Consider the following 26,299-nt stretch of genomic DNA (forward strand, 5'->3'; position numbering starts at 1 on the left):
ACTCTAAGACCAAATTGTACAGACCTAAATCTATTCCTACCCTGCCTTTCTAAGGTTCTGCGAAAGCCAAGTCAAACAGAACACGATTTACCGACCATTTCGAACCCAGCCGTACCTTCTACCGCTATGCAATCTGGTTTCTGAAGCGGGTCATGGTCACTCCAGCCACGCTCAAGGTCCTAAACGGATATCATAACCGCCATCAAAAAAAGACAAATACTGTGAAGCCGTATTCATCGACTCATCCAAGGCTTTCAAACTTCTGTCAATCACACACAGGTGTCTGGTTAGACTGTTACAACTCTCCTATCCCAGGAACTCATACTTAAACATCTCCAACTCAAAATCAAATCTTAGAATCTGGCTTTCTATTTCGCAACAAACAGCCTCCTTACCTCAGCCGCCAAACTTACCCTAGTAAAACTGACTATCCTACCGATCCTCGACTTCAGCGATGCATCTACAAATAGCTCTGCAACACTCTTACTCAGCAAAACGGATTGCAGTCGATCACCAGTATCACGTCTATCCGTTTTGTTTACCAAATCAACCTTAAGCACCCACCACTGCGGACCTGTATGCTCTAGTAGGCTGGTCTGGCTACGTATTCGACCGCCCAGACCATGGCTCCAGGTCACGTCGTATAAGTCTCATGCTAAGCGTAAAGCTCCCTTGATCTCAGTTTCACTGTACGATAACAAACACCCATCCCGTAAGCACACGGTTCCATTTCACGGGTTTTCAGATTTCTCACTCGATCAGCCCAAAGCCAACACCTCATTTGCCGCCTTTCTTCCAGTTCTCTGTGCCTGCCGACTTGAAGAATGCAAAAATCGCTGGAGTTGGAGACTTTATTTCCCTCCCAACCTTTAAACCATCACTATCTGAGCAGCCTAAACATTCGCTGCAGCTGACATGTCCATCTGTTAAATAACCCAACCCAATCTACCTACCCTCATCCCCATATTTGTTTTTATTTTATTTACCTTTTCTCTCTTTTGCACACCAGTATCTACTTGCACATCATCATCTGCTCATTTATCACTCCATTCCGTTTAATCTGTATTTAAAATTGTAATATTAATTCACTCCTGATGGCCTATTTATTGCCTACCTCCTCATGCCTTTTGGCACAACACCGTATATAGACCTTTCTTTTTTTTCACTGTGTCATTGCACTTGTTTATTGGTTATCTGGGCTTGTTTGATTGTTCACTCCATGTTAACTTAGTTGTTGTCTCGTGTCGACACTGCCTTTGCCTTACTCTTGGCCAGGTCGCAGTTGATAAATGAGAACTTGTTCTCAAACTAGCACCTGGTTAAATAAAGGAAAAAATTAAATATATATTCATATTTTTTTTAAACCATGTCTTAGATTGGCCAGACTCTCAACAGCCTGGTTTCTTCAATGATTGCCTCGCCTGGTTACTCCTCCCACTATCTTCTCCTCTAGAGTTCAGTGTGTCCAAATCGGCGGCCTGTGTTGTCAGCCGGACCGTCTTCAGTCCATCCCCTTATTAGGGGTCAATCATCAGCGGCATTCAATTCTTCAGGCTGACTTCTTTTCTCTGTATACCAATCAATGATGTTGCTCTCACTGCTGGTGATTTCATACTTGACGCCTCCACCTCTACGCAGCCGAAACCATTCGCCTTATCCACTTCTGCCCCCTTCTTTGGAACACTTGTTATAACCTAAACCTCCAGAACGTAGCCTTCCAATGCCATAAACTAAATCTACTCTCCGTGCCTTCCCAACTGCTCTTAAATGCAAGGTAAAAACTAACGAGCCTTCAATGCTCTTCCATACTGATCACTGCCCCGCACCTCCCCGCCCGATCCAACATCACATCTCGGACGGGTTTCTGGACTTAGAATATTGTGGACAACTACAAATACCTAGGTGTCTGTGCTAGCTGTAAACTTCCTTCCAGACTCACATAAAGCATCTCCAATCCAAAATTAAATCTAGAACTTCGCGCCCTTCTTATTTCACAACAAAGGCATCTTCACTCATGCTGCACCAAACATACCCTCTACGTAAACTGACCATCCTACCGACCTCGGGACTTACGGCGATGTCATCTATAAAATAGACTCCAAACCACTTTCTTACTCCAAAAAATTGGATTGCCAGTTCTAGTCACAGTGCCATCTGTTTTGTCACCACAAAGCCCCTACATTTCATACCCCACCACAGCGACCTGTACGCTCTCGCTTGGCTGGCCAATCGCTTCTTACTTGTCGCCAAACCCACTGGCTCCAGTCGCTCATCTACAAGTCTCTCCTAATGTAAAGCCCCGCCCTTATCTCAGGCACTGGTCCACCATAGCAGCACCCACCCAATAGACGCCTCGCAAGGATATACTCACTGGCTCACCCCCAAACCCAATTCCTCCTTTGGGCCGCCCGTACCTTTCATTCTCAGCTGCCAATGACGTGGAACAACTGCAAAAATCCAACTGAAGGCTGGAGAGGACCATAGTCTCCCTTACTTAGCTTTAGCACCAGCTGTCAAGCAGCTCACAGTATCACTGCACATGTACATAAGCCCATCTGTAAAATAGCCCATCCACCACTACCTCATCCCCATACTGTATTTATTTATTATCTTGCACCCTTTGCACCCCAAGTGTCATCTTGTTGCACAATTCATCTTTCTTGCACCCCCTACCATTCAGTGTCTAAATTGCGCTATTATAGTTAATTACTTCGCCAAGCCATGGCTATTTATGGCCTTTACCCACCCACTTATCTTACCCCATTTGCATTTCACGACTGTATACTAGATTTTTCTTTTTTTCTTACTGTATTTATTGACTTGGTGTTGTTTATTCCATAGCTATCGATAACTTACTGTTGTTCGCCTTGTATGGGTATCGCAACTCGCAAAGCTAGCATTCTCTCATCCCAATCTATTCTCGGCGGCCCGCGTCGCAAGTTGTCAAACTGAGAAACTAGTTCTCAACTAGACTACCTGGTTAAACAAAGGAGTGAAATACATTTTTTTTTTTTAATTTGTTAAATCTCTGACTCCGTTCTATCTTCTTGTGGCATTAAGAAGGCCCACCCTTGCCTCTGTCTTCAGATTGTTCAAACAAGACTTGTGAAGTCACCTTGTGGCCTGATGTTCTAGGCGACTGATACTGGTATAGTTTCTCTTTTGTGTCGCTCTTTAGACGGCAATTGGTGTCTAGATGAGGAACATATCGTTCCGCGCACAGTCACCTGCTTGCACCGACCCAAAGCAATAGAACCCCATCCTAAGGCACCTGGGACCCTTCCTCTTCTGGTAGCACACACATCTATTGTGGCTTATTGAAATTTACTTCTGGGACGAAGCACCAGATCTGTCCACGTCCTGACCCATGCAGGAAAAGCCTGTATTTCTACTGGTCATTATAGTAAGTCAGGGTCGTGACTAGGGTGTTTAGTCTAGTTTTTATGTTCTACTGTGTGCGGTTCTTAGTGTTTATTTCTATGGTTGGATTTTGGTATGCATCCCCAATTAGAGGCACAGCTGGTAATTCACTTGTCTCTAATTGGGATCATACTAACCGTTGCATTCTTTCCCCCTTGGATCTATCTAGCCCTTAAAGCCACAATAATATAGTTGTTCCTGTGTACGCTTGCCTAGTTAGCACTGCATTGTCAATGCACGGTTCGTTTGTGCTTTATTTTATTTTTGTAATTGCTTAGCTCACTGTCAATGCAAAAATTATGTGGCACTCAACGTACGCTAGCCTGTCCGATCATTACTTGAACATTTTGTGACACAGATCATCAGTCAAACAGTAGACAATTACTTCAGCATTGTAGTAGGGTGGGCCAGATGCTGCAGACTGTTTCTAGTGCCCTTTTGCCAATTCCTTGATACTATATGTTAAGAGGGTGGCGCTAAGTGCATCCCTTTTTCACCCCTGGCACTGTGGACATTAAGATGTATTCTTTTGCCAAATTTGAACATGCACATTTGTTTGTTTACATGGATTTTAAAATTTGTATTTCGCCAACACCACCTTCCATCCAATTTGCTTTAGCAGCCCTCTGGACCATTTGGGTAAAATAGCCATTTCAGCATTTGCTCTGTTTACATGTTTTTCGCTTGAGGAAAATATTACGAAGTCTGCTGTAATGATAATAACCAAGAGGATTTTCCCAAGGTTCTTGTTGACGATATCCCACGGTAGTTATTGGGTCAAATTTGTCTCCACTTTGTGGATTGGGGTGATCAGTTCTTGGTATCGCCAAATATTGCGGGAATATGCAAAAGCTGAGATGATGTTAAAGTTAAGTATAGTAGTTGGAATTCGTGGGCTCTTATACTTTTATAATTTCATATTACGATACCATCAACCCCACAGGCCTTTTTGGGTTGGAAGGTTTATATTTTTCCCTTGTATATTCAATGTAATTGGAAAATCCAGTGGCGTCTTGAGGTCTTTAATATTTGAGTTTTAAATTTGTATTTGATAATGTATATGGTTTATTTGTCTGTTTCTTGTGTATAGAGCCCAAAAAAATTGAAGAAGTGGATTATCCCATACCATCTCCAGTTTTGGATAGAGATAACGTCCTTTGTGTTTGTTGTTTAGGCTTTTCCAATTTTTTCCAAAGTGGTTAGATTCTATGTGATTCTCAACCATTGAGCTGAATTTCTGAACGTGCTCCCTTATTTTTCACTTAGTGTGTCTTCCGTATTGTTTTAGTTTTCGCTCTTCCTTCTCAGCACTCTCCCATCTATCTTCTTCTCGCTCTCTCTCTCTCGTCAAAGGCTCTCTCTTCTCTCGTCTCTCTCTCTCTCTCTCTCTCTCTCTGCTCTCTTCACACTCCCATCTCTTCTCTCTCAACTACTACTCTCACACCCTACTTCTCTCTCTCTCTCTCACATCCCTCTCTCTCTCTCTTCTCTCTCTCTCTCTCTCTTCTCTCTCTCCTCTCTCTCCTCTCTCTCTCTCTCACACACACTCCCACTCTTCTCTCATCGCCCCCCCTTGGGTAGAGTAGGCGACGTGCGTGGAAAGAAAGGAAAGAGGCTGAAACCACTAGTCAGGTTGCTACAAACGAATCGCTTCTCAACTGAAGAATGTGTCTTCCGCACTTTAACAAACCAACCCCTCTGAACTCAGAGAGGTGCGGGGCTGCCTTGAAATCGACATCCCACGGTCTTCGGCTGCCGAGAAACAGTTGGGTTAAGTTGCCTTGCTCAGGGACAAATCAACATATTTTTACCTTGTCAGCTTGGTGGGTTCAATCCAGCAACCTTTCCAGTTACTGACGGCGAACGCCTCTAACCGCCTAGCTACCTGTCCGCCCCATTCACTGCCGCCCCATATACACAACCCTCCTAGTAGGAAAGTAATCGAAGATATGGGCCCCATAGGTATGCGGTCATGAGTGGTCATGTGTGCTGTAGTGGTGTGGAGAGGATACATGGATTGAGCCCTGAGGGTGGCAAAGAGGACCATGATGGCAGACATGGTGGATGTTAAATAAAGCCTGAAACGGAAAAATAAGACCAGCATTGTCCCACGACCTGGCACAGAGTGACTTGGGGCCTGAGCCTGAAGCCGCGCTTGGAAAGGTAGGGGTATGATGAGAGTAGGGTGTACCAACAGAATCCTGGGGCTGAGGCTATATTAATAATTCCATACTCTACTTGCCTCGCCAAGCCACTTGGCTAGCCACCTCCACTGAACCTATTACTGTCTATTCGCTGGGCCTCTATGAGTACAACAACCTAACGTACCCAAACCCAGTCACTTAGGTCTCTCCATGGAGGCATCACAGACTACTATTTATAGACAATTATTAGCCGCAATTAGCTCTTCCTATTTTCTCATGCACAATTGAACTTCTGTGTAGACAAGGATAATGTTGACAGAGACCAGGAGGAGAATGTAGACTTCGTTTACAGACATTGAGACATTGAGGTGGTTGTGGTTGTCTAGAAGGGATATTGTTTCTTCCTCCTGCTGTTGTTCTGCCTCAGGCTTTAATGTAACTAGGTGATCACTGAAGTAGGTGTTTCTGGTGTTATTCTAAGGTTCAGTGTATCATAAGTGTTCGGAGCAGAGAGGTCTTGTTTGACCAGGCTGCATGTCCCTCTGAATCCTTCCCAGGCAGTCAGACAGACAAGCAGGGAGTAGCGCCACTCAAACTATGTTTTCACAGCTCTCGCTCACTGTCTCTATCCATTTTTTCTTTTTTATTTCTTTCTTTCTTCATGCACTAAATAGGGAGTAGGGTATATCTTGGGATGCTTTCGTGAGGATCTAAGTATGAATTCATGGCTGCTGATTTGTTGACGGTTTATGTCATGGTTTATGTCTTACTTTGGTTTTTCCCCACTTAGCTGCCCACGCTTTTCCTTCGTCGATTTGCTGGAAAAACATCTGGATCAAGAAACTCCCGTCCTCCCTCTCCCTCCCCTTCCTCCCCCTCCCTTACTCCCCCTCTAAAGCTAACTATGTCCAGCTCTCTGGCTGTGTGACAGGGAGGAGGTAGGTAGTGGGGGAGATGGAAGGGAGTTCTGGGATGAGTAAGGATTCTCAAGCACCACGGTCAACCAAACTATACTCTCTTTTTTATGTAGCATTGGATTGTTAGTGATGAGGTTCATTGGATTACGACTTTGGAGAGAAAATCCCACATTTGCACACAGGCATTGTACCACAGCTCCTGTTGCTTGGCTCCTGCATGATATTCTCTGCCCAAAAATGTGCTGAGAGAATGTAGTGGGCAAAGCTTGGTAGGGGTACCGGGGTAGGGGTAGGATAGAGGAGAGTAGGGGAGGGTAGAGGAGAGGAGGTAGAGAGAGGTAGGGGGAGGAGGGGTAGGGGAGGGGTAGGTAGGAGGGTAGGAGATAGAGGGAGGGCAGAGGAGGTAGGGAGGGTAGAGGAGGTTAGGGTGGGTAGGGGGATAGAGTTGGGATGGGGTAGGAGGTAAGAGGTTGCGGTAGAGGTCGGATAGAGGAGGGGTAGAGGTTGGGTAGAGGTCGGATAGAGAGGGTAAGGAGGATAGAGGAGGGGAGTGGTAGAGGAGAGGGTAGAGGTCGGATAGAGGAGGGGTAGAGGTGGGGGTAGGAGGGATAGAGGAGGGGATGGTAGCAGGAGAGATTAGAAGGAGGGGTAGGGGAGGGATAGAGGAGGGGGGTAGGCGAGGGAAGAGCGAGGGGTAGAGAGAGAGTAGGGGAGGCGGTGAGGAGAGGAAAGGGAGGGGTGAGGTAGAGAGGGGTAGAGGAGGGTAGAGTAGAAGGAGTGGTTAGTAGAGGGAAGGGTAGGGTAGGGGATAGAGGGAGGGAGTGGTACAGGAGGGGAGGTAGAGGAGTGATATAGGAGGGTAGAGGGGGATGAAGAAGGGAGGGTAGAGAGGATGAGGACGGGATGAGGGGCGGTACGAGGAGGAGTTGGAGGGGTGTCAGAGGAGTAGAGCAGGGATTAGAGGAGTGGATGGAGGAGGTAGAGGAGGATGGAGGGGGTGGAGGAGGGTAGAGGAGGGATAGAGGCTACAAGGAACAGCAGAAAGGGGTGGAGCTGGAGAGAGATCATAGGGTGGCCACATGGCGGTTTGAGGGTAGATGAAAGAGAGAGAGAGAAAAAGAGAGAGAGAGAGGGAGAGAGAGAGAATGAGAAAATGAGAGGGGATTGAGAAAGAAAGAGAAACAGGGATGTTTGGATGTGAAAGGGATCAGTAGAGATCAGTATCTCTCAGCAGCAGGTCGTGGCACTTGAGAGCTGGAATCTAACGTTACTTACTGATGTGTGGGAAGAGGAGAACTAATACGTCTGTAGAACATCTGTAGAACCACATCATAATGACTGTATGATGAAGATAACCAGTGAGTAAACCACCATCGGTTTCTTACAGTCTGGTCATTACATAGTTGAGAATATTTAGGATTTTCTATTATATTGGACTAATACAGGGAGCATTTGTCTCTCAAGCGTTACTCTTATTTCTTTAGAATGTAGACAAGTCTAGTGTAGTGATTGTATTATTATTTTTTACAAGGGCATGTTTCATTAGATAATGTTGTAGAGGTGTTGATCTACACTTAACAGTATAACCAGTTAGCTTTGTTAACCGCTTGTATCATTCCGGACTCTGTCATGCATCTCTGTCATGTTGTTGGCAGACAACCAGGCAGGCAGGGTTAGGGTAATGATTAGGGCTTGTACTAGCAGGGTCAGCTCAACCCTCTCCAAGTCTGCATCCCTATGAACCCTGGTCAAAAGTAGTGCACTATATTATTAGGGAATAGGATGACATTTGGCACACTACCAGGGAATGTTCCTCTAAAGGGAATCTTGTTGCGCAAGAAGAGGAAGGAGCATCCCCTGTAGGGATAGGTTGGTCGGCCACACACACACACCTTAGTAACACACCTACTTCTGGTGACCTTCCGGACCTTTGTCCCTCCACCGTGCTGGGTTTCATGTCATTGTGACAATGCAACATTACACTGTACACAATAACATGATTACACTGTACACAGTTTTACAGCCATGGTTGTGTAGTAACAGGCAGTTCTCGTCCTGGCTCGCTGCCAGACCTGGAATACGTCCCAATTGGCACCCTATTTCCTATATAGTGCACTACTTTTGATGGGTCCTGGTCAAAAGTAGTGCACTTACAGGCAATAGGGTGCTATTTGGGATGCAGTCCAGCCGTTTCTCCATGGAGGAAAGGAAAGGGACGTTGGAACGTCAGGAGGAACAGAATGTCTCGAGATTGTGGAATTCCCAGATCGTATTCCCTGTTCTGTTCCCAACAGTCCCACCTCCAGCTGTGGGACAAAGAATGGAGCTGGAGGCACTCTCACCATGTGGTTTAGTAGAACAATATGGACAGGCTAGTCAGAAGAGAGAGGAAGACCTGAACTCTACTGTACTCAATACAATGTCCAACTGGCAGGACAGGCTAGTCAGAAGAGAGAGGAAGACCTGAACTCTACTGTACTCAATACAATGTACAACTGGCAGGACAGGCTAGTCAGAAGAGAGAGGAAGACCTGAACTCACAGAAAGTCTTAGTTCTTTCACTTCTGTGACCTCTGATGCTGCTATCTTAAGACTAGTGACATTGACTGGAGGTTTTCCTTTTCTATCATGTGTCCTTACAACACTGCACTCAAAGACCTGTACGAAGATCGAGTTGAGCACGCTGATCCTTTGTTCCACTAAGAACTGTCTAGTTGGCCAGCTTAGTGTCAGTTATCTTTGCTGCTGGGAGATTTCTCAGGTGGACTCAACCTGTGATGTGATCCTGTTATGGAGGCCATTGGAGTTAACAGTGATCTGACGTGAATGTAGAGGTTAACCTGGACGTTGTCATCCAGGGACATTCTGTCTGCATTCCAAATGGTACCCTAAACCCTTTATAGTGCACTACTTTTGACCAGATCCACATGGGCTCATAGAGCTCTGCTCAAAAGTGTTGCACTATATAGGGAATAGGGTGACATTTGGTACACACACTCTCCCTCTGGGAACTGTTAATATTTATTCAGTTGGTGGTCTGACCTGTCGGTCTGCGGACCAAAGTCACTAGTCATTGACATGTAGACACAGCGCTGTAATAACACAGGTTAGTCACAACACAGGTGAGTCACAAAGCAGATGGTCACGGTGTTTGAGAGAGGAGTGGGGTATAGTATAGCCACAGAGCAGGGTTTGGAGAAAGGTGTGGTACAGACAGGACAGATTAAGTTACAGTGGAAGGTTATCTCTGTCACAGACAGTTCTGTATGGAGACCCAGGTGGGATGAACTGTGATAAACAACTAGTGCGTCAGACACAGACAGGGGCGGGAACAGACATACCATGCCATGCCAGCAGCATACCACCATGCCAGCAGCATACCACCCTGCATCACACTGCTGGCTTGCTTCTGATGCTAAGCAGGGTTGGTCCTGGTCAGTCCCTGGATGGGAGACCAGATGCTGCTGGAAGTGGTGTTGGAGGGCCAGTAGGAGGCACCCTTTCCTCTCGTCTAAAAACATTTAAATATCCCAATGACCCATGGCAGTGATTGGGAACATTGCCCTGTGTAGGGTGCTGTCTTTTGGATGGGGCGTTAAACGGGTGTCCTGACTCTCTGTGGTCACTAAAGATCCCATGACACTTATCGTAAGAGTTAACCCCTGGTGTCCTGGCTAAATTCCCAATCTGGTCTTCATACTGTACCATCATGGCCACCTAATCATCCCCAGTTTACAATTGGCTGATTTATCCCCCCTCTCCCCTGTAACTATTCCCCAGGTTGATGTTGTAAATGAGAACATGTTCTCAGTCAACTTACCTGGTAAAATAAGGGTAAAATAAAAAAAACATGCTGTGATACCTGTTTGGAGTGGAGTGGTCCTCTGTCCTCTTTATCTACACCAGACATATTGTTGAGGTGACTGTCGATGGATATGGACGGAAGGATGTTCCCATTGTGTTGATCTACTGTGATATTAATAACACTAGCTGTGATCTAGTCAGTCTACACACCAACGTGCCTGGAGTATACTGCTTCACTGCACAATACTATTGTAGCAGCTTCACTGTGGAGTTGGGATCATATTGGAACAGGAGGACAGGTTTGGGATCTAAACAGACTTCCATATCAAATCTGGACTGCCTATGTCTGTAGTGCCAGGCCCGGGTAGTTGAGAATATTTTTGTTCATAGTAGATGGAAAATAATTGGAAAGTGTTTTTGAATTTTAGTAGATCATCTTCTAGTAATCTATTGATTTTGTAGTGAGAGTGGTGTGTTGGCTGAGAAGTGGGAGGGGTCTGGTGTGTAAGTTGAGGAGTGATAGAGGAGTGAGAATGAGAGAGAAGTGACAGGAGTAAGTGAGAGTGAGAGAGGAGAGAGTGAGAGAGGAGAGGGGTCTGTTCTGTAAGTTAGACGAGAGAGGTCTGTCTGCTTCTTTTCATGTGGGCCAGGAGCTCGGAACCAGAGAGGGGATGTCACCCCTCAGGTGTCAGCAGGGTCAGGTCATGATCCCACCACAGGGGTCACCGCTTGGTGTCACCTGTAGAGGACAGGGTTAGGGTTAGGACAGGACAGCTGCTCTGTCAGGAGGCTGCCTGGACACTTACATTCAGGTTGTGTTGCAGCCCCAGTCCCTTTGATTATTGTGCTGACCACCATATGCACTACAGGACCAAAAGTATGTGGACACCTGCTCGTCCAACATCTCATTCCAAAATCATGGGCATTAATATGGAGTTGCTCCCCCATTTGCTGCTATAACAGCCTCCACTCTTTTGGGAAGGCTTTGCACTAGATGTTGGAACATTGCTGCGGGGACTTTCTTCCAATTCAGCCACATTAGTGCATAAGTGAGGTTGGGCACTGATGTTGGGAGATTAGGCCTGGCTCGCAGTCGGCGTTCCAATTCATCCCAAACATGTTTGATGGAGTCTGTGCAGGCCAGTCAAGTTCTCCCGCACCGATCTCAACAAATCATTGTGTATGGACATTGCTTTGTGCACGGGGCATTGTCATGCTGAAACAGGAAAGGGCCTTCCCCAAACTGTTGTCACCAAGTTGGAAGCACAGAATCATTGTATGCTGTAACGTTAAGATTTCCCTTCACTGGAACTATCTGGCCTAGCCCGAACCATGAAAAACAGCCTCAGACCATTATTCCTCCTGCAACAACTGTTCTCCTGGCATACACCAAACCTGGATTAGTCCGTCGGACTGCCAGATGGTGAAGCGTGATTCATCACTCCAGAGAACGCCTTTCCACTGCTCCAGAGTCCAATAGTGGCGGGTTTTACACCACTCCAGCCAACACTTGGCATTGCTTATGGTGTTCTTAGGCTTGTGTGCAGCTGCTCGGCCATGGAAACCCATTTCCTGAAGCTCCCAATGAACAGGTCTTGTGCTGATGTTGCTTCCAGAGGCAGTTTGGAACTCAGAGTGTTGCAACTGAGGACAGACAATTTTTACACGCTACGCGCTTCAGAACTCGGCGGTCCGGTTGTGAGCTTGTGTGGCCTACCACTTTGTGGCTGAGCCGTTGTTGCTCCAATACATTTCCACTTCACAATAACAGCACTTACAGTTGACAGGGGCAGCTCTAGTAGGGCAGAAACCTGATGAACTGACTTGATGGAAAGGAAGCATCCTATGACGGTGCCAGATGGAAAGTCACTGAGCTCTTTAGTAAGGTCATCGTTTATGGAGATTGCATGGCTGTGTGCTCCATTTTATACACCTGTCATCAACGGGTATGGCTCAAATAGCCGAACCTACTAATTTGAAGGGGTTTTGTATATACTTTTGTATAATGTATCTAGTGAACATAAGACTGTCAGTCCAGGACAGTTTGATCTGCTGGCTTTGCTTTGCTATGATATCTATATTTAGCATGATTTGTAGATTTCTTCTGTTTGAGAAGTCTAATCTTTTGTAAAACTCAGATAAAAAATACACACAACAAAAATGCAATGTTGAGACAATAAAAAGGATAGATATGACTTTAAAGGTGCAGTTCTAGAAATACATATCCCATGTCTTCCTGAGCTGATCCCTCTGCTGTCCAGCAGTGGATCCTGAATTGTATTTATTTCCCCCCTCTTTGGGCTCTGTGGTCAGGTTATAGAGCTCAAATCCAAGCTGGAAGAGTTAGAAGCTTAGAGACCAGACGTCAGATAGTCACAAGGTTTTATGTCGGTCTACCCGAGGGACCAGCTATCTATCACCTTAGTACTAGTTCAAGTTCAAGTTTTATTGTTACATACAGTACAGTGAAGTACTTAACTTACATACTATCTAACAGCTTCATGGTTTCAATCTCAACTCTGTTTCTGTTTTTTTGTTCTTCCAAGAGAACAGCCTTCCATGGTGAGTGCTGCTGGTTGCTTATAGTCATCATAAAGGCATTTGACAGGCTGTATTTATGTTGTTGTTGACAAAAAACATTTGGACAAATGGATGGATTTTCTTCCCATAATTGATAAAACATAAAAGTGAAATTGTTCATTGAAACAGTGAATACCCCTACCCACCACTCCGTGTTGGACATACTGTTTATTGTTGTTACTCTGACTGACAATAAATGTTTTCTTGCTCTGTTTCAGAACTCGAGGCGAAGGAGGCGTGTGATTGGCTACGAGCGGCAGGATTCCCCCAATACGCTCAGCTCTTTGAATGGTAATAAACTCAATCACCCAATAATACACCAGAACAATCAGCATGCTGGCATGTACACACACACACACACACACACACACACACACACACACACACCACACACACACCACACACACACACACACACACACACACACAACACACACACACACACACACACACACACACACACAAACAATAAAGTCATAATAGACCAACTATAAAACAAACGGCAGTTTTATTTTGAAACATAACATCTGTTGTGAAATGAGCTACTGTTGATTTTAGCTTTGTATAGAATGTCATTGTATGCTGTAGCATTAAGATTTCCCTTCACTGGAACTAAGGGGCCTAGCCCGAACCATTCAAAACAGCCCCAGGCCATTATTCCTCCACCAAACTTTACAGATGGAACTATTTACAGTTGGAACATTCGAGCTATTGTGCTGACGTTGCTTCCAGAGGCATTTTGGAACTCGGTAGTGAGTTATGGAACCGAGGACAGATGATTCTAACACACTACTACACGCTTCAGCACTCGGTGGTCCCGTTCTGTGAGTTTGTGTGGCCTACCACTTCGTGGCTGAGCCGTTGTTGCTCCAAGACATTTCCACTTCACAATAACAGCACTTACAGTTGACAGGGGAAGCTCTAGCAGGGCAGAAATCTGACGAACTGACTTGTTGGAAAGGATGCATCCTATGCTGGTGCCACGTTGAACGTCACTGAGCTCTTCAGTAAGGCCATTCTATTGCCAATGTTTGTTTATGGAGATTGCATGGCTGTATGCTCGATTTCATACACCTGTCAGCAATGAGTTTCTATATGAGGAGTGAATAATCTGGCACAGTCTGGCTTCCTCTTACACTGCCCAGCACTACCCAACCCAACCCTGTCCCATGTTGTGTACTGTCCATTCCTCTCCTACCCTCTCATGTCCTCCTCTCATGTCCTATCCTCTCCTCTCATGTCCTGTCCTACACTCTCATGTCCTCTCCTCTCATGTCCTCTCCTACACTCTCATGTCCTATCCTCTCATGTCCTCTCCTCTCATGTCCTCTCCTACACTCTCATGTCCTCTCCTCTCATGTCCTCTCATCTCCTCTCAGTCCTCTCCCCTCCTCTCATGTCCTCCTCTCATGTCCTCTCCCACTCCTTTCCTCTCCTCTCCTCTCATGTCTCCTCTCTCTCTCTCATGTCCTCAGTCCTCTTATGTCCTCTCCAATCATGTCCTCTCCAATCATGTCCTCTCCTCTCATGTCTTCTCCTCTCTCTCATGTCCTCTCTCCTCCTCTCCTCTCGATGTCCTTTCCTCTTATGTCCCTCCTCTTATGTCCTCCCTCTTATGTCCTCTCCAATCATGTCCCTCTCCAATCATGTCCTCTCCTCTCATGTCTTCTCCTCTCTCCTCTTATGTCCATCTCCTCTTATGTCCTCTCCAATCATGTCTTCTCCAATCATGTCCTCTCCTCTCATGTCTTCTCCTCTCCTCTTATGCTCCTCTCCTTTTATGTCCTCTCCCTCTTATTTCCTCTCCTGCTTCTCTTATGTCCTCTCCTCTTATGTTCCTCTCTAATCATGGTCCTCTCCGCAATCATGTCCTCTCCTTCTCATGTCTTCTCCTTCTCCTCTTATGTCCCTCTCCTTTATGTCCTCTCCTCTTATGTCCTCTCCTCTTATGTCCTCCCTCTTATGTCCTCTCCAATCATGTCCTCTCCAATCATGTCTCTCCAATCATGTCTCGTCCTCTCATGTCTTCTCCTCTCCTCTTTTGTCCTCTCCTCTTATGTCCTCTACCTCTTATTCCTCTCCTTTGCTCTTTGCCTCTCCTCTTATGTCCTCTCTCTCATTCCCTCTCTATCATGTCCTCCTCTCATGCCTCTCCTCTCATGTCCTCTCCTTCTCATGTCCTCTCCTCTTATGTCCTCGTCCAATCATGTCTTTTCCTCTTCATGTCTTCTCCTCTCCTCTATTATGTCCTCTCCTCCTCATGTCTTCCTCTCTCCCTCTTATGTCCTCTCCTGCTCATTGTCCTCGTCATGTCTCTTCCTCTCATGTCCTCTGCTTATATGTTCTCTCTCCATGTCCTCTCTCTCCTCTCACGACATACGTTTCTCTCCTCCCTCTTATCTGTCTCTCCTCGAGTCCTCTCCTGTGCTCAGTCTCTCCTCTTCATGTCCTCACTCCTCCTCATGTCCTCTCCTCTCATGTCCTCTCCTCTATTACCGCTTTGTCCCTCTCCTCTTGTCCGCTCTTCCTCTCACTGTCCTCTCCTATCATGTTTCCTCCTCTCATGTCCTCGTTCCTCCTCCTCTCACCGTCTTCTCCTCTTCCTCTTATGTCCTCTCCTCTCAGGTCCTCTCCTCTCCTCTATGTTCCTCTACTCTCATGTCCTCTCCTACTCATGTCCTATCATCTCAGGTCCTCTCCCCTCCTACCTCTCATGTCCTCTCCTATCATGTCCTCTCATGTCCTCGCCTCTCATGTCCTCTCCTCTCCTTCTCATTTCCTCCCCCTCCTCTCCTTCTATGTCTTCTCCTCTCTTATGTCCCTCTTCCTCTCATGTCCTCTCCTGTCCTCTCATGTCCTCTCCCCTCCTCTCATGTCCTTTCCTCTGGCAGTTTAATTTGCACAGCTGTCCTCAGGATTCTCAGGTCTACAGCTTCTTTCAACTCACTCAGGGAGGGAGGAGAGAGAAAAGTGACAGAGCGACAGGGGGGACTGCAGAAAGAGAGAAAGAGAAAGACTCAGTTGGGCTTTGGTCTGGATAGTTCCTGGCTAGAGTTACTACCCAAACATGTCCAGCACACTAAAACAAAGAGGTCATGGGAAAAAGTTTTATCATCATGGTTTAGAAGCAGCCAGCTCTCCTCACCCCTACTACCCTCTCCTCCTCACCCCCTGCTCCCCTCCTCCCTTCCTTCTCACCCCTCCTCCCCTTCTTCTTCCCAGCACCCTCGGTGCTCCAGATCTTTTGAAGTGAGAGGGTGTCATGAATCTCTTGGTGACAGGGATTGTAGCCTGTTGTAAAGGAGACACACTGAGTGTGTTTGTATGTGCGTACGTGTGGCTGCATGTGCATGGAAAGCCGCAGCTACAATCTCTCCACTGCTATCCACATTATGTCCCCCTCTATTCAGCTCCATACAGCCTGCTCAGTAAAGGAAACAATGTTTACCAAGACTGTAGTGTTTCAAATGTATTTTATTTTATCTTTATTTAACTAGGCAAGTCAGTTAAGAACAAATTCTTATTTACAATGACGGCCTACACCGACCAAACTCGGACGACTCTGGGCCAAGTGTGCGCCACCCAATCTCAGCCAGTTGTGATACAGCCTGAATTCGAACCAGGGTGTCTGTAGTGACGACTCTAGCACTGAGATGCCTAAGACCGCTGTGCCACTCAGGAGCCCAATTCATGTGAAGCTGTTGTATTGAGGTAGACACTGATGAGTAGACTTGAAGATTGAGTATAAAGTAAGTACATTTTGAAACCATTTAACAATTCCTGCCGGCTGCGGCTCCCCCGACCCAGATCTGTCTGAGTGTATTTTGATATCTGTGTTTCTCCTTATGTGACAGACCATGCTGCGTTGCTTTTCATAAAACAGTTAATGATACCACATGAATGCAGTAGGATGTAATATTGAGGGTCTGAAGTGAATCTGTGTCTGCGTCCCAAATGGCACCCTATTCCCTACATAGTGGACTATGGGCTCTGGTCAAAAGTAGTGCACTATGTAGGCAATAAGGTGCCAATTGGGACGCAGATGACGTGTTACATAGCAGGAGGCCAATACCCAGAGACAGACGTAATGCTGCTGCTACTGCTCAATGTCTCAGCGCCGTTATTTGGGCAAGCCCTGTCTCTCTTCATTACCATCTCTCTCTCTCTCTCTCCTCTCCCTCTCTCTCTCTCTCTCTCTCTCTCTCTCTCTCTCTCTCTCTCTCTCTCTCCTCTCTCTCTTCTCTCTCTCTCTAACTCTCTCTCTCTCTCTCTCCTTCTCTCTCTCTCTCTCTCTCTCTCTCTCTCTCTCTCTCTCTCTCTCTCTCTTCTCTCTCTCTCTCTCTCTCTCTCTCTCTCTCTCTCTCTCCTGGATAGGTCTCTGGAAACAATGTGCTTTCCTTCTCAGAGCTCTTCTGTTTAACTTCCTGAGTTAAAAAGTGCCACGTGTTTCCAGCCTAGCTGCCCTATTAAGGAGCTAGATAACTACCGAGGAGAACTGTTTTTATCTTTAATCTGAGAGCAGCGTTTAATCTGTTAATCTGTTTCATCCTCCTCAGACTCTCAGTTCCCCATCGACATCTCTCCTGTGAAGAAAGACCATGACTTTCTGGACAACGACCTGGTGGAACCTCTCTGCAGGTGAGTGGATTAAACCTGGTTGGATTTTCCATACTGCRTCCATACKYATTGCAGTGTCATTRAGTTGACGTTGAKTGTGTGAGWTTGTAWGRCAGTCAGTAAGGTAACYCCAGAGAGAGCTGAGTGTTTGAGCCTCAGGGAAGTGAAATGGATCTATATCGCTTAAACTGACAGAGCGATAATCACTGTGAACAACAAGCACGTCACGCATCTAGGAGTCCTTTACTAGACAGACGTCACAGAAACATCACACTAACGTTACACAGCCACCAGAAGAAAACAACAGCACAATAGATTATCCAACCTGGCAGACCAGAGCGGTATACTGCAGAGTAAGATCAATGCGTTAGCCAGCTAACTAAAATATTGGGAAATAACTTTTTATTTTATGGAAAGATAAACTTGAAATGGGAAATCTCTAATTGACTCAACAACCAAAAACACATACAGTGCATTCGGAAAGTATTCAGACCCTTTGAATTTTTCCACATTTTGTTACGTTAGTCTTATTCTAAAATTAATTGAATATATTGTTTTCTTCATCAATCTCCACACAATACCCCATAATGACAAAGCGAAAACAGGTTCAGAATATTTTGCAAATTTATAAAACATAAAAAACATAAATACCTTATTTACATAAGTATTCAGACCCTTTGCTATGAGACTCGAAATTGAGCTCAGGTGCATCCTGTTTCCATTGATGATCCTCGAGATGTTTTTACAACTTGACTGGAGTCCACCTGTGGTTAATTCAATTGATTGGACATAATTTGGAAAGGCACACACCTGTCTATATAAGGTCCCACCGTTGACAGTGCATGTCAGAGCAGACACCAAGCCATGAGGTCGAAGGAATTGTCTGTAGAGCTCCGAGACAGGATTGTGTCGAGGCACAGATCTTGGGAAGGGTACCAAAACATTATGCAGCATTGAAGGTACCCAAGAACACAGTGGCCTCCATAATTCTTAAATGGAAAAAGTTTGGAACCACCAAGAATCTTCCTAGAGCTTTCCGCCCCGCCAAACTGAGCAATCAGGGGAGAAGGGCCTTAGTTAGGGAGGTGCCCACTCTAAAGAGCTCCAGATTTCCTCTGAGGAGATGGGAAAACCTTCCAGAAGGACAACCATCTCTGCAGCACTCCACCAGTCAGGCCTTTATGGTAGAGTGGCCAGATGGAAGCCACTCCTCAGTAAAAGGCACATGACAGCACACTTGGAGTTTGCCAAAAGGCACCTAAAGGATTCAGACCATGAGAAACAAGACTCTCTGGTCTGATGAAACAAAGATTGAACTCTTTGGTCTGAATGCCAAGTGTCACGTCTGGAGGAAACTTGGCACCACCCCTACAGTGAAGCATGGTGGTGGCAGCATCATGCTGTGAGGATGTTTTTCAACGGCAGGGACAAGGAGACAAATCAGGATCAAGGGAAAGATGAACGGAGCAAAGTACAGAGAGATCCTTGATGAAAACCTGCTCCAGAGCGCTCAGGACATCAGACTGGCGCGAAGGTTCACCTTCCAAAAGGACAATGACCCAAGGCACACAGCCAAGACAACGCAGGAGTGGCTTCGGGACAAGTGTCTGAATGTCCTTGAGTGGCCCAGCCAGAGCCCGGACTTGAACCCGATCTAATTTCTCTGGAGAGACCTGAAAATAGCTGTGCAGCGATGCGCCCCATCCAATCCGACAGAGCTTGAGAGGATGGGAGAAACTCCCCAAATACTGGTGTGCCAAGCTTGTAGCGTCATACCCAAGAAGACTCAAGGCTGTAATCGCTGCCAAAGGTGCTTCAACAAAGTACTGAGTAAAGGGTCTGTATACGTATGTAAATGTGATATTTCAGTTTGTTTTTATTATCAATTTGCAACAATTTCTAAAGACCTGTGTTTGTTTTGTCATTACAATGAAGGGTATTGTCTGTAGATTGATGAGGGAATAAAACAACTTAATCCATTTTAGAATAAGGCTGTAACTTACATTTTTGGGGGAAAAACTCAAGGGGTCTGAATACTTTCCGAATGCACTGTATATAAGTTTCACTTTCTTAATGAACCAGAAAATCAATAGTTATTGATGGTTGTTTATCTGGCTATCTCACTAATCCTGCTTTGTAGTATACCCCTCTGGGCCTATTTTTCAAACCTGCTTCCGTCTGGCAAGACTCGTAGTCAAGTTTAACCTCACCATTGTTTCCCCTCTGCTATGCCAAGACATGAACTGTCTATGATTGGGTTAACAACAGCCTTTTAGTTCCCCATGTTGCCTTATGTTGCTATGTTGCTAACTTTCTCCAGAGAGTGTCAGCAGAAAGAAGGGCTTCGTCCCAAATGGCACCCTATTCCTTATATAGTGCACTACTTTTGTCCAGGGCCGATAGGAATCTTGTCGAAATAGTGCACTATATAGGGTGCTATTTGGGATGAAGCCAAAGTAGGAGGAGGGAAAGAACTGCCTTCACAGATTAACACACTGTGACTCCAAACAACCCTTAAGCGACGAATCTACATTCCAAACTAGCCCTGCAGACAGTGCCTCCCAGCTCCCACCTCCCTGTGACTCTGTCTCCCTGTGAGTGTCACCCCCCTACACCATCCTTGACTTCTCAGCTTCTTTATGGTCACCTGGACCCAGAGGAGGCTGGCAAACATGCTGTCTGCCTGTCACCGTGTGTGGTGAGCAGAGGAACACTTCCTCCCTCCACACTGGCCATGGGGCTGAGAGGAACAGATAGATGTGTCATGCTCTCCACTGCTGTTTTCTTTGTGATCCCTGGTTATTCAGGCTCTATTATGCTCAACACTCTCTATAGGCTCTACGGGCTCCAACAGCTACTGTAAGGACTATGGGAACTAACCTAAGCTGAGTCTGAAATGGCAACCTATTCCCTATAGTGCCATACATTTGACTAGAGCTCTATGGGCCCTGGTCAAAAGAAGTGTACTATATAGGGAATAGGGTACCATACTGTATCCTGTTGGCTCCAGAGCAGCAGGAGAAGGCTAGAGGCTAGCATCTTCTAACTCTACTACATCTGAAGCTCTTTACTGTCACAGAATCCACATGAACCCTGCATGGGACAATATCTGGAGTGGTAAAACGTTATGACTGTCACGCAGCAAATCTTCTGTCAAGCGCCATTTTGCTGGCGTGGGGATTGGTTAGAAATGTGTCGTCATGTTTACCTCTCGTTGTTGTTGTTGTCGTTGTTGCTTTAGGCAGGGCAGCTTGTTGGCCTGTGTGTTTCTGTGTCATTTACCTTTGCAGTCCGCCAGCCTCCCTTACTCTCTGCCAGGCTAGCTGTCCCACAGGCCTCTACTCTCCTACTCTCTGGCAGGCTAGCTGTCCCACAGGCCTCTACTCTCCTACTCTCTGGCAGGCTAGCAGTCCCACACGGCCTCTAACCCTATCTCGGCAGGGGCTAGACGCCTTACACGCCTACTACTCTCCTACCTTCGGGCACTGCGGCTAGCTGTCCCACAAGGCCCTCTACTCCTAACACTCTCTGGCAGGCTACCTGTCCCACATCGAGCCTTACTTTCTACTCTCTGCAGGCTAGCTGTCCACACAGCTCTCACTCTCCTACCTCTTGGCAGCTAGCTGTCTACCACGGCCTCCCTAACTCCTCCTACTCTCCGCCTTCGCAGGCTGTATGCTCCCCATGCAGGCTTCTACTCTACCTACCTCTCTGTGCACGTGCCTTAGCTGTCCTACAGGCTCATCTAGCGTCTGCCCTAACTCTCCTGCAGCTACTGACCAGACGCTAGCCCCAATTTTTAAGCGTCCCACAAGGCCCTACCCTACTCTCTGCGCTAGCGCCTCAGGCCCTCCTCTCCAGCCTAGGCGCTAGTCCCCACATCCCTCTACTTCCTACTCTCTTCCAGGCTAGCTCAAGGCCTACCTCCTCCAGCAAGCGTCCCACTAGCACTACTCTCCTACTCTCTCCAGCAACGTAACAAAAAGCCCCTACGTCTCTACTCTCTGCAGCGCTACTTTTGTTCACGCCCAGGCCACTGTTCTCCTACTCTCTGCCAGTAGTTGTCATAGACCCTGTCTCTCTTTGCCCAGCAACGCCTATCAGGCCCACTCCTCCAGGCTTAGTCTGTCCCACAGCCCACTCTCCCCACCTGCCTATAGCTGTCCCAACAGCCCCTACTCTCTGCCAGGCTAGCGTCCCAGAAGGCCCCTACTCTCTGCCAGGCTAGCTGTCCCACAGCCCCTACTCTCGCGCAAGCTAGCTGTCCACAAGGCCCTACCCTCTTCGCCAGCTACGTCCCACAGACCCTACTCTCTGCCAGGCTAGCTGTCCCACAGGCCCCTACTCTCTGCCAGGCTAGCTGTCCCACAAGCCCCTACTCTCTGCCAGGCTAGCTGTCCCACAGGCCCCTACTCTCTGCCAGGCTAGCTGTCCCACAAGCCCCTACTCTCAGACTGCATCCCAAATGGCACCCTATTCCCTGTATTGTGCAATGCCTTTGACCGTAGTGCACTATATAGGGGATAGGGTGCCATTTGGTATGTAGTCACAGCCTCCCAGGCAGTTTTACTGTTTGTAGGGTATATTGTAAATTCCCATTGTTAATTGTTACTCTAGAAACTTGTGGGTGGAATTTAATCGAAACCAACTCGAACAGTTATGTAGCCGTTTAGCCCAGAAAATACCAACAGGGACTTAGTTTTCTGTGGGTTTTTTAAATCCTTCTGGATAGAAGGAGAGAGTGACTAAGAAGGAGCAGGGACATGAAGTCTGTGTGTAGCTGGAGAAGCAGCAGAGACTAGTCCATTAGCTGCTGATGGAGAATCTCTGTGAATCACAGCGCCTCAGCAGTCTTCACCAATTAGGTCCCTGTCAGGGAGAGAGGGGCCAGAAGCAGACGGACTGGCAGGGAGATAGAGCGAGAGAGGCCAGAGAGCATCTGTCCATTAACATTAAGTTATTAGCCACAGTTAGCAGGCATGATTAGGTTTGTGCTGCCCTGGCTGGGTAGTCGTCAGACCCACAGTCATTTAACTCCTGGACTGGAGAACTGACTGTGTCTATTCCTGGTGACTTCTCTCGGAGAGAAGGATGATCTCTGAGATTGTTATTGTTTACATCCATCTGGCTTGTTTCTCTTCCAGACGACTCAACACCTTGAACAAGTGTGCCTCTATGAAACTAGACATCAACCTTCCTAAGAAAAAGGTAAGTAGAGGTTTTAATTATTATAATATTATTCTATATTATGACCGTTATGATCCTGTTCAGTTGCACAGTGATATTGTATAACAGCTTTAGTCAATGCAAGGCTAATACGTATACCTTTCTAAGGTATTATGGTAATAAATACTGAGGATGTTGGCCAAGTAGTAGTCCTGTAACAACAAAAAACTCCTCCTCCTCTTACCCCTCTATCCTTCCATCCCTCTTTCTTTCCATCCCTCTAACCCAGATCCTGTGATATGTGAGATGTGTCCATTGTCGTATTCCCTAAAGGGTGTACTACTTTTAACCAGAGCCCTATTAGCCCTGGTCACATGTAGTTTACTATAAGGAATAGGGTGCCATTTGGGACGCACCCATCACCTCTGTTGTTTCAACTTCCTTCAGTGTGGAAGGACATTTCCGATTGGTTTATTTATGGCTGTAAAACCAGATTAGGAGGTTATATCATCATGATTATGTGATCGATGTATAGAACTGTAATGTGATTATAAGTGGACAGACACATCCTCTGGCTCCGTTGTTAACTGTCAGGAAAACGCAGATGACATTTGTCTCTCCTTCCTGGAACAGATAGAGATACAGACAGGCTGTGATGCTACACCCTCACAGATCTCACAATATCTAGATACAGCTGTCCCATCAGCTTATAACTACAACCAATCATTCGGATTGTGTCTTGTTACCATGTGTTGATAACAGTGTACTGGTAGTGCTATGTGTCTTCTCTCTTCCTGTGTGTCCACAGTGAAGACTTGGATGAGTGTGTTTATGTAACTGTTAACTGGTTTAGATTTCTACCTGACTAGGTGATCATGAGTTGATAATTGATTTTGTGTTGTCTTCCTGTGTATTCAGAGTGAAGACTCTGATGAGGAGGACCTGTTTGCCATCAGTGACAGATGGAAGTTTGAGTGGACGAGCCGCCGCTGGTCCAGACTAAAGGGGGAGGGGCGGAGTCCCAGGGAGGGGGAGGGGCGGGGCCTGCGGAACACTACCAGTAGCGAGAGTGTTCTAACTGACCTCAGCGAACCAGAGGTCTCATCTCTCCACAGTGAGAGCAGTGGGGGGAGTGGCCACCAGACTGTGAGCACAGAGGATTCAGACTGCTCTAACCGGAACTACTCCGACTCTGCAGTCATGCCTGAACCTGACTCCAACTCCCTTACCCTGCCACACCTCCCTAAGCATCTCCCGTATTACGGCTCGCTGCCCACCAAAAACGACCGCGCCGGACGGACCCGAGCCAAGGACTTCCTGCGCCGCATGGAGACGCTACGTTCCCGGGGCACGTTGGATAGGGGGCGGAGCAAGATGCTGGTTATCAGCACTCCGGTACTGCAGATGGAGCCGCAGGCCCTGAAGACGATGCGCTGTGTGGAGATCACCAATGGGGACGGGTCGGGGGCGGAGGTACCCACTGGGGGACCAATCCTAGGGCTAACACCCCAGTGCCCCTCCAGCAGCGAGGGCAGCCACTCCAGCGGCAGCACCGTCTCCTCCCCCAGTCTGAAGGAGAGGAAGCCCCACTCCCAGCGGACGGACCGGTCCGACGCCAAGCGCAGTGGCATGTATCTGGAGGACTTGGCCATGTTCTCCAGCCTGCAGCGGAACAGTGGCGTGGCCGAACACAACCGGCATAACGAGTTCCGCTCCTACGAGGACCTGGTGGTCCACATACCCAAAGACCACAAGCCTGGCACCTTRCCCAAGGCCCTGTCCATAGAGAGCCTCTCCCCCACCCTGGGGGCCTCCGTCCCCTGGCACAGTGGCAGCCTCAATCCCCTGGAGCCCCAGTCCAACCCCAACCCCCGACCTAACTCTAACCCCAGGGAGTTCCACCCCCGCCCGGCCACCCAGTTCTGCCCACGGGGCAGTAGGATCAGTGTGTACGACAACGTCCCTGGGTCTCATCTCTATGCCTCTACTGGAGACCTGCTGGACCTGGAGAAGGAAGACCTGTTCCCCCATCTGGATGACATCCTGCAGCACGTCAACGGCCTGCAGCAGATAGTGGACCGCTGGTCCAAGAACATGCTGCCCTCTGCAGGCCTGGATGGACAGGGGATCCAGCCTGCAGGTTTGCAGTCTTCCAGCCAGATCACGCTGGACTTTGAGGGGACGTCTGTTCTGGAGGGACAGAGCACATCCAGTGACGGGGACAGAGACGGCGTGTCCCTCATTGAGACTCACTGTACAGGACACAGAGAGAGGAGGGACTCAGGGGTGGGAGCATCACTAACCAGACCCAACCGGTAAGAATCATAGTCCTCAAATGGTTATTAACATCTCAGTGTTTAGTTCCTTGTAGAAATCCTTATCCTGTCGTTATTTCCATACTGACAGTGCTAAATACTTAATAATACTCAAAACGTCCGCCTTTTAGAGGTGAAGTCTAGTGAATGATTTGTGGCCAGTTTCAGTAGTTTGATACATTAACAAATCTTCAAGTTGACATCATTGTCCAAGCTTGCATCCCAAATGGCACTCTATTCACTACATAGTGCACCTTTTCCCTGCATATTGTCCTATGTGGATCTGGTCAAAAGTAGTGCACTATATAGGGAATAAGGTGCAATTTGGAACGTATACTAACTGTTGTCCTCTCTCTCTGGCATTAGTCTGCGATGGCCCAGCTTCCAGATGTCCAACCGGCTCAGCCACTCAGTGGCCTCGCTCCAGATCACCAACCAATCAGCAGGCCAGCTCAGCCTGCTGCAGAAGTTCTCTCTCCTCCGCCTCACTGCCATCATGGAGAAATATTCCATGTCCAACAAACACGGATGGACCTGGTGAGTACAATCAATCAATCAATCAACCAATCAATCAACCTTGTCAAGGTTGAACCCTATTCCTGTGTGTGAGTGTAGACATGGGACCCACCCTGTGTTGTCTCTCTGTCAGGTCCGTTCCAAAGTTCATGAAGAGGATGAAGGTTCCAGACTACAAGGACAAGAATGTGTTTGGTGTTCCTCTGATCGTTCACGTCCAGCGCTCTGGTCAGCCCCTCCCCCTCAGCCTGCAGCAGGCCCTCCGATACCTCAGGAGCCAGTGTCTAGACCAGGTCAGTCTCCCTCAGTTAAACTGTGTTACAGTAGACTGTCAGTCTCTCTCTGTTAAACTGTGTTACAGTAGACTGTCAGTCTCTCTGTTAAACTGTGTTACAGTAGACTGTCAGTCTCTCTCTGTTAAACTGTTCTATAGCAGACTGTCAGTCTCTCTCTGTTAAACTGTTCTATAGCAGACTGTCAGTCTCTCTCTGTTAATGTTTTTAGCAGACTGTTCAGTCTCTCTCTGTTAAACTGTTAAAAGCAGACTGTCAGTCTCTCTCTGTTAAACTGTTCTATAGCAGACTGTCAGTCTCTCTCTGTTATTCTGTGTTACAGCAGACTGTTAGTCTCTCTCTGTTAAACTGTTACAGTAGACTGTCAGTCTCTCTCTGTTAAACTGTTACAGTAGACTGTCAGTCTCTCTCTCTGTAGAACCGGTCAGTGTCTAGGTCTGTCTGTCTGAACGTTCTGCTCTACTCCGTCTGTAGGTGGGTCTGTTCCGTAAGTCTGGTGTGAAGTCTCGTATCCAGGCGCTGAGGCAG

The 26,299-nt window shown here is 47.1% G+C and overlaps 1 protein-coding gene across 1 annotated transcript in view; it reads left to right on the plus strand.

Moving 5' to 3' along the window:
- Positions 1-26,299, plus strand: part of LOC112080870 (stAR-related lipid transfer protein 13-like) — a 39,855-nt gene that overhangs the window by 7,126 nt on the left and 6,430 nt on the right. The window contains 6 exon segments of the mRNA XM_070442737.1: positions 13,084-13,153; positions 17,419-17,502; positions 22,626-22,689; positions 23,566-24,962; positions 25,329-25,499; positions 25,612-25,771. Of these exon segments, the coding sequence (XP_070298838.1) occupies positions 13,084-13,153; positions 17,419-17,502; positions 22,626-22,689; positions 23,566-24,962; positions 25,329-25,499; positions 25,612-25,771 (1,946 nt within the window).

Source organism: Salvelinus sp. IW2-2015, unplaced genomic scaffold (genome assembly GCF_002910315.2).
Source record: "Salvelinus sp. IW2-2015 unplaced genomic scaffold, ASM291031v2 Un_scaffold16548, whole genome shotgun sequence".
NCBI lineage: Eukaryota > Metazoa > Chordata > Actinopteri > Salmoniformes > Salmonidae > Salvelinus > Salvelinus sp. IW2-2015.